Raw genomic sequence first — 18,573 nt, forward strand, 5'->3', positions numbered from 1 at the left:
TGTGGAAAAATCAAGCAGTGCTTATAATCTTTATCAAAGAATATATTTATAACATCTGTCTTCAAAATCTTGAATTTGCCTTTCACTGGGAAATTCTTTCATGTCTTAGGGAAACTAGGAGATGTATTAGATATTAAGGTACTTTGTGCTTGTATAGTACATATAAACAATTTATTACAGAATTGCAAATGGTCTAAATATTTTAAAAGCATTTACAAATATAATTTTCTATAACAATGTGCAGCTGTGTTAGTAAGTACATCTTGCAGCCTTTTATGGGCTATGGGGCAGACACAATGTGCAGTATTTATGGGAAAAAGCGAATACAAATATTTGGTGTATAGCATACATTTTATTTTACTAATTAAATTGACAAATTTATGGGGAATTCAATTGTGAGTTTAATGTTCATGTTATCAAAATTAGGAGGGGATGTTGAAAAAATTGTGACATTAACCCCCCCCCCCATATGAATACAAAGATATTCATTATGACTTAAAAATCTGAAACCATATATTACAAATTCAATTATGTATATCAAATGTATAGGATAACATATGTTACTCCAAACTGATAAATGTATGCATTAAATACTTTTTTGTGCATTTGTGTTTTATATAAATAGTTGGTTCTAGTTAACAGCTTTCAACCAAATGCACATAAATCACCTGCAATGCATAACAGATTTTGTTTTCATCCTCTGTCTACTAAAGAAATTTAAAATTACAATTTTCAAGATGATGTTTATGCTCATCTTACGGACTAGTGGTGGTCTGCTCAGCAATTTACATATGCAATGCAGTTTGAAGAATACTGGTGTTTTTCTATTCATCATTATAATTTGAAAACTACAGAAATAAATATGTTTAGATTAAAATGCAATGTGATTTCCTTGCTGAATTTGAATTATTTCTGTTTTTCTCTGCATACACAATGAACATTGTGAGAAAAGAAATAGGTTACATTTTAAATGTGATATTTTACTTTAGCATTAGTTGGACAAATATAAATTCAAATAAACCTCAAACCTGACACACAGTACTACCAATGCAATGCTGCAATGTAAAATATATATATAGCAAAACTGAGCTGACCAAAAAAAAGCTATATATGTTATATAATACAGATGACAGAGGTTATTTCAATATAACTGGAAATGTCATGTTATTTGATTATTGATTATGTCATTTGTGATTTATGATGTCATTAACATAAGCAGGCTTACAACGTTTATACCTTGCATAAACCAATATTTCTTATAGTTCTGTGCTCCAAGAACATAGATAATGACGCTTTTAATGTTTTTAATTAAATTTAAAAATAGTTAAAATATTATAGAGTAATACCATTTGTAATGTTCTGTAAAAGCAAAATGACATATCAGCCTGTGGTTGGTTGTAATTGTAATTAGCCGATTTATCTTAAATTAAACAATGATCACTAGTACAGGTAATGGATCAACAAATCATTACATGAACATGCAAGTATGTGGATGATCATGGGAAATAATCTTTACACAACAGAAGCCTGAAATTGTTTTTTCAAAACATATACCCAACAAACAGAAAATAACTAACCTGCAAATAATACCAAAGGTTTAGGATGTTAAAATGCTTTGGGAATATTGTTGCCACCTCAGCCATGTTTTCCTGGACACTTATAAGTTATACATGCTGCAGGGTGTGCAGGGAGGAACATGTATGGTGTATATGAATAGAGCTGTCCAGAAACACAACACATGTTCCTCCCTGCAGCATGTTTAACTCATAGGTGTCCAGGAAAACATGGCTGAGGAAACTCAATTTTTTCTTTCATGATTCAGATAGAGCATGCAAGTTTAAGCAACTTTCTAACACTCCTATTATCAATTTGTCTTGGTTCTCTTGGTATCTTTATTTGATAAGCAAGAATGTAAGCTTAGGAGCCGGGCCATTTTTTGGTTCAGCACCTGGGTAGCACTTGCTGATTGGTGAAAGGTCTAATATGTTCTAAAGTATTATAAAAATATTAACCTTTAGATAAAAATTCCTTGACAGACAGGAGTTACCTTCTTTGGGTCAGAATATAAGATAGAATTGTGAATAATGTGACCTTGCTCCTTTCCTAATTACAGACTTCACTTCTAATGACCTTCTCTATTCTCCAACATTTTGTGGAACTCAGTACAAATGAAATATGTTGAAAACAGAAGCTTTTCACCATCAAGTCAAAATTAAACTATCATGATTCAAAAAGAGAATGCAATTTTAATTTTTTTTATAATTTTTATTATCATTTGTTTTGCTCTCCTGGTAATTTTTGTTAAAAAGCATACCTAGGTATGCTCAGGAGCAGCAATGCACTACTGGAAGCTAGCTGCTGACTGGGGGTTGCACATATATACCTCTTGTCATTGGCTCACCCATGTGTTCAACTAAATTCCAGTACAGTACTGCTGTTTATTCAACAAAAGATACTAAGAGAAGGAAGCACATTTTATAACAGAATTAAATTGGAAAGTTGTATAAAACTGCATGTTCTATTTGAATCATGAAAGAAAGACAAATTGTGTTCCATGTCACTTTAATATCCTCAATGATTTTCTTGTGAGGCTTAGATGAGAATTCACCTTCCAGTGGTCCACATTGACCCTCAATCATCTGAGAGTCAACAAAGCAACACTGAAAATGTTATTACTGAAAATGATCACTCTCCTTCCAGATAAGTTTAAATGCCTCCTAGATGGGATTTTAAAGTAATTTCTTGGGTGGGAAGAATTGATGCAATAAAAACTAGCATTTTAATAATGCTCTCTTACTTGTTTTGGTACTTACCAATCTCTGTTTCACATCTTATTAGACATTCAGAGACTCTTGACAGCCTATATATGAATAGGTAAGAAGCACAGAGTAACATACACCACATTACAATGGCCTGTTAAATGCAAGGGGACTAGTTTCTGTGCATGTAACCCTGTATCACGGTGCAGCCTGGATTTACTATATCACTGAGATTAAGTTAGAATGAGTTTTCTTTTACCACAGAGATTGTCCCTATGAGAACTTTAATCCACAATAAGATTGTCTATGTTTGGAGGCTTTGGATGAGCTGTGACATTCCACAGAGATTTCCCCCTTCCAAGATAGCTGCTGTGTGGGCTCCCAGTTATGAACCAGATGGTCTAGTCTAGCTATTGCTATGAAGAGATTAGCTATATCTTCAAGAGCAATGCCTTGCTCACACCTGGAATATTGGCTTCTCTACACTTTGACTATATTAGATTGCATAGTTTCTTCATTTCTTGGGGCTTTCCTAATTGAGTTTAATCCACCTACAATGCGGGAGAAAAGATGGCGAGATAGGAGTCTTTAAAAGCCTACTGTTCTTGCACTATTGTACTCTTCTTTGGATCTAAGTTGGAAAGGAATGGTATAGCTGCTTGGCCCTACAAATTGACTTTGCCAAGTTTAATGATGCTGTGGCTTTCATCAAAACCAGACTAGAGTGTCAAAATATTTGAGTTATATTAGGAGACTTCTTCATAGTGTCAACTAGCTGCCTACCAGTTGCATAAAGTTGCTGCAAGGTATTCCCCCAGTGCTGGAGGTAATATGGTTCGGTAACATCTGACCTACACATTTGGTGGAGGTGCCACAAACTACAATATTTGTGGACAGGTGTCTCTGACCTTTAATTTTGTCTGTGAGTTCATTTGCTTAGAGATACAGCTACATTTTTGTTCCACTTAGGTCTTGATTCCGTGCCTAGGTCTTAAAGAATACTAGGTGTATATATTTTGTCTTCAGTGGAGTCCTACCTGGCTTAAGCTAAAGCCTTCAATAATTATGTTTAAACATAGAAAAATATGTATAGATATCTAGAGATGGTTTAGATTTCTACTGTGAAATACAGGAGATTAGAGCTCTGGAGGGAACTTATTTGTGAGATAAAATAAGTAATTTATGTAACAGAAATTAAATTGCTGATATGGATTTAGGTATTGGGGAAGTAGAACACTAGACTCCTATCTTTTCTCATTGCAATTATTCCCCTCCATCTTTCATTTCCTACTCCTCCTTTTTCTTCTTCTTTTTTCCTCTCTCTCTCTCTCTCTCTCTCTTTCCAGGTTAGGTGCTCTTCTCTCTACGTTTTTCTAAGTAACACCTGATCACTTACATTCTATAGATCTAGTGGTTGGATCTCACTGCCTCATAGCCTACTGGTTATGTACCTGAATATGCACATAATTCCCCCTCTTTGTATACCCCAGCCCTTATTAAGTGCATATTTTTTTATTTCTTTTTGTTCTGAATTATTTTTTGTTTCTTTTGCATTAAATTTGGATATTTCCAGTTTTTACTATAAATATGTATATGTTACTTCCTTTGTGATAGCGAAGATTATTCATTGTAAGAGGCATATTAAATAAATAAAAGGATTACATCACTATGGCCTAGATTTGGAGTTTGGCGTTAGCCGTGAAAACCAGCGTTAGAGGCTCCTAACGCTGGTTTTAGGCTACCGCCGGTATTTGGAGTCAGTGATTAAAGGGTCTAACGCTCACTTTTCAGCCGCGACTTTTCCATACCGCAGATCCCCTTACGTCAATTGCGTATCCTATCTTTTCAATGGGATCTTCCTAACGCCGGTATTTAGAGTCGTTTCTGAAGTGAGCGTTAGAAATCTAACGACAAAACTCCAGCCGCAGAAAAAAGTCAGTAGTTAAGAGCTTTCTGGGCTAACGCCGGTTCATAAAGCTCTTAACTACTGTACCCTAAAGTACACTAACACCCATAAACTACCTATGTACCCCTAAACCGAGGTCCCCCCACATCGCCGCCACTCGATTTAAATTTTTTAACCCCTAATCTGCCGACCGCCACCTACGTTATACTTATGTACCCCTAATCTGCTGCCCCTAACACCGCCGACCCCTGTATTATATTTATTAACCCCTAACCTGCCCCCCACAACGTCGCCGCCAGCTACCTACAATAATTAACCCCTAATCTGCTGACCGCAAAGCGCCGCCACCTACGTTATCCTTATGTACCCCTAATCTGCTGCCCCTAACACCGCCGACCCCTATATTATATTTATTAACCCCTAATCTGACCCCCTCAACATCGCCGACACCTGCCTACACTTATTAACCCCTAATCTGCCGAGCGGACCTGAGCGCTACTATAATAAATGTATTAACCCCTAATCCGCCTCACTAACCCTATAATAAATAGTATTAACCCCTAATCTGCCCTCCCTAACATCGTCGACACCTAACTTCAATTATTAACCCCTAATCTGACGACCGGAGCTCACCGCTACTATAATAAATGGATTAACCCCTAAAGCTAAGTCTAACCCTAACACTAACACCCCCCTAAGTTAAATATAATTTAAATCTAACGAAATTAATTAACTCTTATTAAATAAATTATTCCTATTTAAAGCTAAATACTTACCTGTAAAATACATCCTAACATAGCTACAATATAAATTATAATTATATTATAGCTATTTTAGGATTTATATTTATTTTACAGGCAACTTTGTAATTATTTTAACCAGGTACAATAGCTATTAAATAGTTAAGAACTATTTAATAGTTACCTAGTTAAAATAATAACAAATTTACCTGTAAAATAAATCCTAACCTAAGATATAATTAAACCTAACACTACCCTATCAATAAATTAATTAAATAAACTACCTACAATTACCTACAATTAACCTAACACTACACTATCAATAAATTAATTAAACACAATTCCTACAAATAAATACAATTAAATAAACTAGCTAAAGTACAAAAAATAAAAAAGAACTAAGTTACAAAAAATAAAAAAATATTTACAAACATAAGAAAAATATTACAACAATTTTAAACTAATTACACCTACTCTAAGCCCCCTAATAAAATAACAAAGCCCCCCAAAATAAAAAATTCCCTACCCTATTCTAAATTAAAAAAGGTAAAAGCTCTTTTACCTTACCAGCCCTGAACAGGGCCCTTTGCGGGGCATGCCCCAAGAATTTCAGCTCTTTTGCCTGTAAAAAAAAACATACAATACCCCCCCCCCAACATTACAACCCACCACCCACATACCCCTAATCTAACCCAAACCCCCCTTAAATAAACCTAACACTAAGCCCCTGAAGATCTTCCTACCTTGTCTTTACCATCCAGGTTCACCGATCCGTCCTGAAGAGCTCCTCCGATGTCCTGATCCAAGCCCAAGCGGGGGGCTGAAGAGGTCCATGATCCGGTCAAAGTCTTCATCCAAGCGGGGCAGAAGAGGATCTTCCATCCGATTGAAGTCTTCATCCAGGCGGCATCTTCTATGGTCTTCTATCCGGAGCGAAGCGGCAGGATCCTGAAGACCTCCAGCGCGGAACATCCATCCGGCCCGACGACTGAACGACGAATGACTGTTCCTTTAAGGGACGTCATCCAAGATGGCATCCCTCGAATTCCGATTGGCTGATAGGATTCTATCAGCCAATCGGAATTAAGGTAGGAATTTTCTGATTGGCTGATGGAATCAGCCAATCAGAATCAAGTTCAATCCGATTGGCTGATCCAATCAGCCTATCAGATTGAGCTCGCATTTTATTGGCTGATCGGAACAGCCAATAGAATGCGAGCTCAATCTGATTGGCTGATTGGATCAGCCAATCGGATTGAACTTGATTCTGATTGGCTGATTCCATCAGCCAATCAGAAAATTCCTACCTTAATTCCGATTGGCTGATCCAATCGGAATTCGAGGGACGCCATCTTGGATGACGTCCCTTAAAGGAACAGTCATTCATCGTTCAGTCGTCGGGCCGGATGGATGTTCCGCGCTGGAGGTCTTCAGGATCCTGCCGCTTCGCTCCGGATAGAAGACCATAGAAGATGCCACCTGGATGAAGACTTCAATCGGATGGAAGATCCTCTTCTGCCCCGCTTGGATGAAGACTTTGACCGGATCATGGACCTCTTCAGCCCCCCGCTTGGGCTTGGATCAGGACATCGGAGGAGCTCTTCAGGACGGATCGGTGAACCTGGATGGTGAAGACAAGGTAGGAAGATCTTCAGGGGCTTAGTGTTAGGTTTATTTAAGGGGGGTTTGGGTTAGATTTGGGGTATGTGGGTGGTGGGTTGTAATGTTGGGGGGGGGTATTGTATGTTTTTTTTACAGGCAAAAGAGCTGAAATTCTTGGGGCATGCCCCGCAAAGGGCCCTGTTCAGGGCTGGTAAGGTAAAAGAGTTTTTACCTTTTTTAATTTAGAATAGGGTAGGGAATTTTTTATTTCGGGGGGCTTTGTTATTTTATTAGGGGGCTTAGAGTAGGTGTAATTAGTTTAAAATTGTTGTAATATTTTTCTTATGTTTGTAAATATTTTTTTATTTTTTGTAACTTAGTTCTTTTTTATTTTTTGTACTTTAGCTAGTTTATTTAATTGTATTTATTTGTAGGAATTGTGTTTAATTAATTTATTGATAGTGTAGTGTTAGGTTAATTGTAGGTAATTGTAGGTAGTTTATTTAATTAATTTATTGATAGGGTAGTGTTAGGTTTAATTATATCTTAGGTTAGGATTTATTTTACAGGTAAATTTGTTATTATTTTAACTAGGTAACTATTAAATAGTTCTTAACTATTTAATAGCTATTGTACCTGGTTAAAATAATTACAAAGTTGCCTGTAAAATAAATAAAAATCCTAAAATAGCTATAATATAATTATAATTTATATTGTAGCTATATTAGGATGTATTTTACAGGTAAGTATTTAGCTTTAAATAGGAATAATTTATTTAATAAGAGTTAATTAATTTCGTTAGATTTAAATTATATTTAACTTAGGGGGGTGTTAGTGTTAGGGTTAGACTTAGCTTTAGGGGTTAATCCATTTATTATAGTAGCGGTGAGCTCCGGTCGTCAGATTAGGGGTTAATAATTGAAGTTAGGTGTCAGCGATGTTAGGGAGGGCAGATTAGGGGTTAATACTATTTATGATAGGGTTAGTGAGGCGGATTAGGGGTTAATAACTTTATTATAGTAGCGCTCAGGTCCGCTCGGCAGATTAGGGGTTAATAAGTGTAGGCAGGTGTCGGCGACGTTGTGGGGGGCAGATTAGGGGTTAATAAATATAATATAGGGGTCGGGGATGTTAGGGCAGCAGATTAGGGGTACATAGGGATAACGTAGGTTGCGGCGGTTTACGGAGCGGCAGATTAGGGGTTAAAAAAAATATGCAGGGGTCAGCGATAGCGGGAGCGGCAGATTAGGGGTTAATAAGTGTAAGGTTAGGGGTGTTTAGACTCGGGGTACATGTTAGAGTGTTAGATGCAGACGTAGGAAGTGTTTCCCCATAGGAAACAATGGGGCTGCGTTAGGAGCTGAACGCTGCTTTTTTGCAGGTGTTAGGTTTTTTTTCAGCTCAAATAGCCCCATTGTTTCCTATGGGAGAATCGCGCACGAGCACGTTTTTGAGGCTGGCCGCGTCCGTAAGCAACTCTGGTATCGAGAGTTGCATTTGCGGTAAAAATGCTCTACGCTCCTTTTTTGGAGCCTAACGCAGCATTTGTTTGAACTCTCGATACCAGAGTTAAATTTATGGTGCGGCCAGAAAAAAGCCCGCGGAGCGTTAACAGCCCTTCTACCGCCAAACTCCAAATCTAGGCCTATGGGATTCAATTTAAATGCATACTATGAGGGTTACTCATGCAGTACAAACAGATGGCTTATTAATGGAACCAAAGGCCCAGAAATGAGGTTTACATTTTCATTGTATATTTTTATTTAAACTCATCATTTAAAAAAAAAATCTAATAAGGTGTGTGATTGTATACAACAGGAACATGTATAAAACAAACACACAATTTTCAGAAAAGGGATATATAAAGATTTAAACTTTCTGTACAAATATAAGAGGAAGATAGTTATATATAATTATAAATGTAAGCAATAGTGTTAATTACCTGTATGGATAGCCATGGTATTTTGATCTGAAGATTGATAGGAGAAAGCTGAAGAAGAATACCACAAGACCCAAACCAACTAGACAAATGACTATAAAAGAAAAATGCAAACAATTACAATTAGGTTTAAAAGACACATTTTTTCTTATTTTTTTTTTTACTGTAAATGGAAAACACAGTTGGCTTGGTGTTTGCCTATTTTTCACCTTCCTAATGTATAATTATATGAGTACAGCAGTATCGCCCGATTACAAATTATTAGGTAGGGTTTTAAATTTAATTTTACAGACAAAAAGGAACCAATTTCTTCATAAAGTCACATGTTTCATATTCCTTAAACAGAATGGATATTATGGGTTTCTATTGAAAGGACTGATATCTTCTTATACTGGATTTAAAAAAAGTACTGAATCTGTAAAGCATGAACTCCCACCCTAACAGCATTTTAGAAGATGCAGATACAATGTAACCTTTACTGTAACCTTAAGAAGTGTGGTAGGGCATTAAACATGGTGAGATTAAAAAATGTATGCTTACCTGATAAATTAATTTATTTTATGGTGGTGAGAGTCCATGAGCCATTACACCTGGGATTAAACTCCTGGCCACTAGGAGGAGGCAAAGATACCCTAACAGTCTAATAGCTTTTAATCTCTCCCTCCTCTCTGGTATCTCAGTCTAACATATAGTCAAGTAAGGGGAAAAAAAAGGTAGGAAACAATGTTTTCTGGAGACACAATGGACCAGATTACGAGTGGCATGCTAACAGCTATGTGCAAGTGAAAAGGGGTTTATTGCAGGTGTTTGCGTGCATTGAGTTTAGCGCTCATATTACAAATTAAAATTAAGCGCAAATGCGTGACTGCAATTGCAATTTACGCTAGAATGATAATCTTGTCCTCAGAGCTCTGGGATAACTGTTTTGTGAAACAAAAAAGTGTCATAAAGCACATCAAAAATACATTACAAAGTACAGTTTCACTCATAATAACTACTAAGGCTCAAAGCTATGAGGTCTCAGGTGAGGCAGGCAAAGGGCTTTAACAAAGAGATACATACATATATATATATATATATATATACATGTCTAAATATGTATGTATATATATATATATATATATATATATAAAAATATGTGTGTGTGTACATATTTATTTATATGTGTATATGTATATTTAAGGCACAGTTAATGTTATGTTTGCAGGTTAATTACTAGCTCTTCCATAGAGCATATACAAATTGTTCATAGAAAAAATGAAAAGGATAGGTATCCCAAAAACCCCCTTATATCGTGGTTGTAAGGTGCAGTACTGTGAGACCTGGAGAATAGGGAGTAGTCAGTGTTCACCCTAGGACATATTCCCTAACGCACCTCTTGTACGGACTAGGTGATAGACAGTCTCAAGTCTGAAACAATCTCGTGTTTACACTGTTCAATATATGTCAACAGGGCACATACCTTGTTACGGTCCTGTCAAATCCCTTTAACACTAGGTTGAAATCAATTCACAAATGCCGCCTCTGTGTGAAGACTTGATACCTTTAAATGGAGGGATTCTGCATTACTTTCAAATCTGGGCGCAATTAAATCTTCACTCTCCAGTCTGCAAATACGCCGCTACACAGCTTCACTTCCGGGAACCCTTAGGTCTCCAGGAGGGTATGACATCTGGTATCCAATATCCAATCCAGTGGTATGTCAGCTAATACCATAATAAGAGCGTTTTGCCGGTCAATGGGAATGCAAAGTAACAAAGTTGTAACATGCTCTTGATTGAATATAAAAGACATATGTTTATTGAAACATTTAAAAATCACCAAGCCACCAAGTACAAAAAACTGTGAGGAACGCAGCACAACGGCTTACGCGTTTCGGGAGTGTCCTGTAATCATAGCCTAACTTGTGCATACCTAGCTAAACTTAAAAACACACTACAACTAGCTGATTGGTTAAAAAACAGCGCTTCTCCACAGGAAACACCTGTATATTCAGCACGTCTCATCAGATGTATGAGTATAATATACGCTACAAGTAATTGAACATCTATATGTTTTAAGTCATCACAAACTGTTAAAGACTGGATGAAGGAGAAAACAAAGAAAAATGTAAACAAACATTGTATCACTATAGTTGAATAAAATGAATTAGTCACATAAAGATTACAATAGTCAATAATGGTTATCCATATTATCGATATATACATTGCAATATAGAATAGTACTCAATAAGCAAAAGGATTAGCATAAGCTCTTGAAAAAAAAATAATGGATATTACCTGGCATATTAAATGACATGCAGGTACACAATGAACTGAGTGTTAAGCATTTGCTCTTAAAGAGACAGTACATGGATGTATGTGGGCACAACCAAAATATCTTGAACTTTATGGGCATATTATATGTCATTAGGCGTTATCGCATATCATGAATTCTTCACAAAAGGTGTACAATGATCACAGATGGTTAAATATATTGTCGATAAATACAGGTTTGATTACTTATATTATCCGTATATACAATCTAGTATAGAAAAGTATATACTGAGCAAATGAATAACATATGTTCTTAAAGAGACAGTACATCAATGCATGTAGGCGTACCAAAATGTACTAAAAAGATATAGGATATTGATCAACTTTAATCTTAGGGACAAAGGCAAGACTGATACAAAAGAGTCATCTATCCATGCAAGAATAAGTAAATAAACAACAAGAAAACCAGAGGGCAAGAGTGAATGGCAAGAGAGAGTCAAAGTTGAAGACTAATCAATCCCAATAATTAATTATATCATATCTAGAATGTAAACCCTCTGGATATCTTGTTCTTAGTTTAAACCTCCTGTTCATATGGAAAGGGTCACAGGGAGATGTTCTGCCATTTGTCAACTATCTCAATCAAAACCAAATTGGTTTAAGTTTTACGTATGAGGTCCACTCCTCTACTATCAATTATTTAGATTTGTCTTTGACAGGTACGGGAGATGGCAGAATAGTGACTAGAACTTACAGGAAGCCCATTGCAGGGAATTCCCTTTTACATGGCAAGAGTTGTCATCCTCCTGCCATACTCCTGCAGCAGTAGCGAAAGGGGAATTTATTCGCCTTAAGAGAAACTGTTCCAACCCTGAGGACTATAAGGAACAAGCAGATGAACTGGAATTAAGGGTAAAAGAAAGGGGTTACCACAGGAACACAACCACTAAGGCTAGAAAACAAACTAATGACAGACAGAGATAATCCCTTCTGAAATGTGCCAATAGATCAAAACAAGCCTTTAAAGGTGTGAATTTCATCACTAGCTATAGTGCCCAGTACCCTCAAATAGTACAAATAATAAATAAACATTTTTTTCATTTTGGCAGCTGACGAAAAACGAATTGGTCTAGTCAAAAATGGAGTTAGATGCAGCTCCAGAAAGAGTCCTACTTTAGGTACTATTCTGTCACCTACACAATTGAGGCAGGAACAACCTAATAACAGTACGTGGTTAAGGAGTACAGGCATGTATGGATGTGGGCACAATAAATGCAAACCCTGTGAATACTTGGATAGAACGAAAGAATTCAGTTCTTGTGTAACAAAATAATTTTTCCAATCAAAACACTAATGAATTGCATGTCAAAAAATGTAATCTATATGCTAAGATGTGAACAGTGTCAGATCCAATATATTGGTCTCACTTCTAGAGACAAAGCCCAGAATAAGAGAACATCTACTCTTCACAAGGGCAAGTCTTCCACCACCCTGATACAACTGTTTTCTGAAATTCACAATGACAATTTAAACACAATGAAGTGGTGTGCCATTGAACAAGTAAAGACACCCAACAGGGGAGGGGATGTGGATAAACTCTTGACCAAGAGAGAATTTTTTTGGATGTTTAAACTAAGGACAAGATATCCAGAGGGTTTAAATTCTAGATATGACATCATTAATTATTGGGAGTGATTAGTCTTCAACTTTGACTCTCTCATGCCATTCACTCTTGCCCTCTGGTTTTCTTGTTTATTTACTTATTCTTGCATGGATAGAGGACTCTTTTTTTATCAGTTTTGCCTTTGTCCCTAAGATTAAAGTTGATTAATATCCCATATCTTTTTAGTACACTTTGGTACGCCCACATGCATTGATGTACTGTCTCTTTAAGAACATATGTTGATCATTTGCTCAGTATGTACTTTTCTATACTAGATTGTATATACAGATAATATTACTAATCAAACCTCTATTTATCCACAATATATTTAACAATCTGTGATCATTGTACACCTTTTGTGAAGAATTCATAATATGCGATAATAACTAATGACATATAATATGCCCATAAAGTTCAAGATATTTTTGTTGTGCCCACATACATCCATGTACTGTCTCTTTAAGAGCAAATGCTTAACACTCAATTCATTGTGTAACTGCATAGCATTTAATATACCAGGTAATATCCATGAATTGTTTTTCTCAAGAGCTTATGCTAATCCTTTTGCTCATTGAGTACTAGTCTATATTGCAATGTATATATCGATAATATAGATAACCATTATTGACTATTGTAATCTTTATGCAACTAATTCATTTTATTCAACTATAGTGATAAAATGTTTGTTTACATTTTTCTCTGTTTGCTCCATTCATCCAGTCTTTAAAAGTTTGTGATGACTTAAAACATATAGAAGTGCAATTACTTGTAGCGTATATTATACTCATACATCTGATGAGACGTGCTGAATATACAGGTGTTTCCTGTGGAGAAGCTCTGTTTTTTAACCAATCAGCTAGTTGTAGTGTGTTTTTAAGTTTAGCTAGGTATGCACAAGTTAGGCTATGATTACGGGGCACTCCCAAAACGCATAAGCCGCTGTGCTGCGCTCCTCACAGTTTTTTGTACTTGGTGGCTTGGTGAGTTTTAAATGTTTCAATAAACATATGTCTTTTATATTCAATCAAGAGCGTGTTACACCTTTGTTACTTTATATTTATATTTACAGATATCAAACGCATAAATACATATGTATACATGTATACATATATGTTCTTAAAATAGCAGAATATGTTCTATGTATTTTAAAATATATATTGCTGTCTATGTATATATATATATATATATATATATATATATATATATACACATACACACAGTATATCTATACCTATATATAATCGTATATATATATATATATATATATATATATATATACACATACAGAGAGAAGTGCACTCACAGGAACAAACTGTCAGGGTGCCAGGAATCAGACTGAGACGAGAAGTGCAAAAATAATCACACCTTTATTAATAGCAAAAAATAATAAAAAGTCCACAAGTCAAATAACAAGCCAGGAATCCAAAACCAGAGCTGGTAGTCAGACGAGCCGAGTCAGGAGCCAGAGCGAATAGTCAGACGAGCCAAGTCAGGAGCCAAAGCAAGTAGTCTTATGAGCCGGAATCAGGAACAAGGAGAACAGCAGAGTCAGGAACAAGCCAGGGATCAGGAACCAGGAGGGACGTCAGATAGCCAGGTAATATACAGGAGCTCTCACAAACAGGTCTGAGACAATGCAAAGGCAAAGCATACTGAACAGAGGCACTTTAAATAATAAGTGATGACATCACAATTCTGAGACTGCATCCTGTCTCACATGGATGATGCACACCAGTCTGGCCATAAAAGGAAGTGCAGGAAATGAGCAGCATCCCCCACAATGCACCATAGTCTGCAAGAGAGGTGAGTAAAATGGCTGCCAGCAGCACATGGCAAACAAAACAGGTAAAAACCCTGACAGTACCCTCCCCTCAACGACCCCTCCCCCGCGGGAGGACAAAAGGCTTATTGGGGAAACGGGCATGGAAGGCACGGAGGAGGGTGGGAGCATGAACATCAGAGGAGGGAACCCATGAACGCAACTCCAGACCGTAGCCCCTCCAGTGAACCAAATACTGTACGCGGCCCCTGGACATACGAGAGTCAATAATGCTGCTGACCTCATACTCCTCATGGTTGTCAACAAAGATAAGATGGGGACGAGGCATACACAGTGGTAAACCGATTACAAACCAATGGTTTCAAGAGGGAGACATGAAAAACATTGGAGATGTGCATTGCAGGAGGAAGGTCAAGAGCGTAAGCCAGAGGATTGACCCATCGGAGTATTTGAAAAGGACCAACATAACGGGGAGCCAGTTTATTGAAAGGCACACGAAGGTTCAAGTTGCGGGAGGATAGCCAAACTCTCTCACCAACCTGGTAGGAAGGTGCGGGCAGACGCCTACGATCAGCCTGTAACATTTGGCGCTGCATAGAACGATGAAGGCAATCCTGAATCTGCACCCACGTGGAACGGAGTTGCCGGAGATGCTCCTGCAAAGCCGGAATACCCTGAGACATGAATGACTCTGGCAACAAGGATGGTTGAAACCCATAATTCGCCATGAACGGGGATAACTTGGAGGAAGCATTAATAGCACTATTACGAGCAAACTCAGCCCAAGGTAACAGTTCAGACCAATTATTGTGGTGATCTGAGACATAGCAACGGAGGAACTGTTCCAGAGCTTGATTAGACCGTTCCGCAGCCCCATTGGATTGAGGGTGATATGCAGAGGAGAAGGAAAGCTGGATCCCCATTTGAGCACAAAAGGAACGCCAAAATCTGGAGACAAACTGGCTACCCCGGTCCGACACTATCTCCTTGGGTAACCCATGTAAACGGAAGACCTCCCGGGCAAAAATTGAAGCAAGCACCTGAGCGGTAGGCAACATCTTCAAGGGAATGCAATGTGACATTTTAGAAAAACAGTCAACCACCATAAGGATAACAGTATTGCCATTGGAAACAGGGAGCTCGACAATGAAGTCCATGGAAAGATGTGTCCAAGGACACTCACCATTAGCAATAGCTTGAAGAAGACCTACAGGAAGACGTCGAGGAGTCTTATTCTGTGCACAAACTGAGCAGGAGGCAACATACGCAGCGACATCAGAACGAAGACCTGGCCACCAGAATTGTCGAGTGAGAGACCAAATCATTTGGTTCTTGCCTGGGTGACCTGCGGCTTTAGGATAGTGGTAAGTGTGCAAAAGTTTAGTTCAAAGATTCTCAGGAACAAAACGCTTACCACTAGGTTTCTCAGTAGGTGCATTGGTTTGTGCAGCCAGGATCTCCTCCCCCAAGGGAGAAGTCAAATTAGTACGTATGGTAGCAAAAATATGGTCAGGAGGTATAACTGGAGTAGGTACAGACTCCTCCTTGGACAGAGGCGAAAATTGTCAAGAGAGGGCATCAGCCCTAACATTCTTACTACCAGGCAGGTAGGAGACCACAAAATTAAACCGAGACCAAAATAGTGCCCATCTGGCTTGTCGTGGTGACAAAAATTTTGCTTCAGAAAGATAAGTTAAATTCTTGTGGTCAGTAAGAATGAGCACTGGCATGCTAGTACCCTTGAGAAGATGCCTCCATTCCTTGGGTGCCAAAATTATAGCCAGTAATTCCCTGTCGCCAATTTCATAATTGCTCTCCGCTGGAGACAATTTCTTAGAGAAGAAACCACACGGATGCAAGGAACCGTCAGGCGTAGGACGTTGAGACAAGAGGGCACCTACTCCAGTCTCAGACGCATTAACCTCAAGAACGAAAGGCAGGACAGGGTTAGGATGAGCCAGAACTAGAGCGGCAGCAAAGTCAGTCTTAAGACTATCAAAGGCCTTAATAGCAGTAGGTGACCAATGGAGTGGATCATTCTCTTTACGGGTCATGTCTGTGATAGGTTTGACCAAGGAAGAAAAGTTTTTAATAAACTTTCTATAGTAATTGGTGAACCCCAAAAAAGGTTGAATAGACCGAAGACCAACTTGGCGAGGCCACTGCAGAACTGCAGATAACTTGTCAGGATCCATGGAGAACCCTGCAACAGAGATAACATAACCTAGGAAGGTTACTTGAGTCTGATGGAACTTACACTTCTCGAGTTTACAAAATAGGCCATTCTCACGTAGTCTCTGAAGAACCCGTGTAACATCAGAACGATGAGCCTCAAGTGTGGGTGAGTGTATGGGGATGTCGTCTAAGTACACCACAACACACTGTTGCAACATATCTCCTAGGACATCATTTATAAATTCCTGGAAAACAGCAGGAGCATTACATAGGCCAAAGAGCATTACAAGATACTCATAATGCCCGCTCCTGGTGTTAAATGCTGTTTTCCATTTGTGGCCCTCCTTGATCCTAACGAGATTGAACGCTCCTCTCAAATCAAGTTTAGTAAAGACCATAGCTCCCTTGAGGCGGTCAAAGAGTTCGGTAATGAGTGGAATAGGGTAAGCATTCTTAATGGTAAGATGATTAAGACCCCTATAATCGATGCATGGTCTTAACTCACCACCCTTTTTCTTCATTAAGAAGAAGTCAGCCCCTGCAGGAGAGCAGGATTTGCGGATGATCCCCGCGACAGAGCATCGGCAACATACTCCTCCATAGCACAATTCTCCGCAACAGACAGAGGGTAAACCCGGCCCCGAGGAGGAATGGCTCCGGGTTGCAGGTCTATGGCACAATCGTAAGACTGGTGAGGAGGCAACGTACCGGCACGCACCTTGTCAAAAATGTCTAGGAACTCTCGGTACTCCTCTGGCAATTGAGATACCGAAGAAGTGCACAAGACTTTAACTGGTTTCCGAAGACAAGTGGAAATACATTGCGGAGACCACGACAAAATTTCGGACCTGCGCCAATCGAGACTGGGATTGTGCTTTTAGAGCCAGGGATAACCCAGAACAACCGGAAAATGCAGAGAGTTTATCACCTGGAACTGGAGGGTTTCAAAATGGAGAGCCCCAACATCCATGGATAACGGAGCAGTTTCGTGAGTAACGAGTGCGGGCTGAAGGGGCCTGCCATCAATGGCCTCAATAGCAAGCGGAACAGACCGCTGTCAATGAAATAGCCCGCAGCACCGGAGTCAACAAGAGCCTGGGTGACTATGGAGGAGTCCACCCAGGAAAGGACAACCTCTTTATACATACTTTCTATCTTGAAATAGGGTTTCTTCTACTGGACCTTACAAATAACCTCTATGTTTTAAAAGCAAACATTTAATCTCCAAGCCGTTAAACTGAGAGGCCTGAAATTCTAATGACAGGGCTTTGAGATAACTGCAGCAGAGGAAAAAACAAAGGAGTATTTAGATCTGCATACCCCGTTCTGCGGGGCCAAGCCGGAGAAATAAAAAATACTGATAAGTGCTCTTGTATGATCAAAGCTATAACTCTGGGATGAAGAACAGGTAGAGAAACTATTTATGCTAGTTGAAACAGAAAAGGAACTGCTAGAGTATCCACAAATGCTGCTTGTGGATCCCTGGAACTGGCACAATATCTGGGAGGTTAGTTAGTTATTTGAGAAGCCATAAGGTCTATCTCTGAAAGACCCCAGGGCCTTACAATCCGGTCAAAAACTTCCTAATGAAGAAACCAAACTTTGTTAAAATTATATCTGGCTAATAGAAATAAACTGTGTTAGCCCTCCACTGTTCGTTGACATTTAGCACTGTGCAGAAAAAAAAAAGTATCAAACATGGCCGCTGCCTATGAGGATAAAAGGAATAAAGTCGAGAATTTGCATGGTGGGAC

At 38.4% G+C, this 18,573-nt stretch overlaps 1 protein-coding gene across 1 annotated transcript in view; it reads right to left on the reverse strand.

Annotated features, from left to right (window-relative positions):
* TUSC3 (tumor suppressor candidate 3) overlaps positions 1-18,573 on the reverse strand; it is a 598,639-nt gene that overhangs the window by 20,923 nt on the left and 559,143 nt on the right. The window contains exon 9 of the mRNA XM_053703931.1: positions 8,950-9,040. Within this exon, the coding sequence (XP_053559906.1) occupies positions 8,950-9,040 (91 nt within the window). The remainder of the gene's footprint in view (positions 1-8,949; positions 9,041-18,573) is intronic.

This window comes from Bombina bombina, chromosome 2, assembly GCF_027579735.1.
Source record: "Bombina bombina isolate aBomBom1 chromosome 2, aBomBom1.pri, whole genome shotgun sequence".
Classification (NCBI taxonomy): Eukaryota; Metazoa; Chordata; class Amphibia; order Anura; family Bombinatoridae; genus Bombina; species Bombina bombina.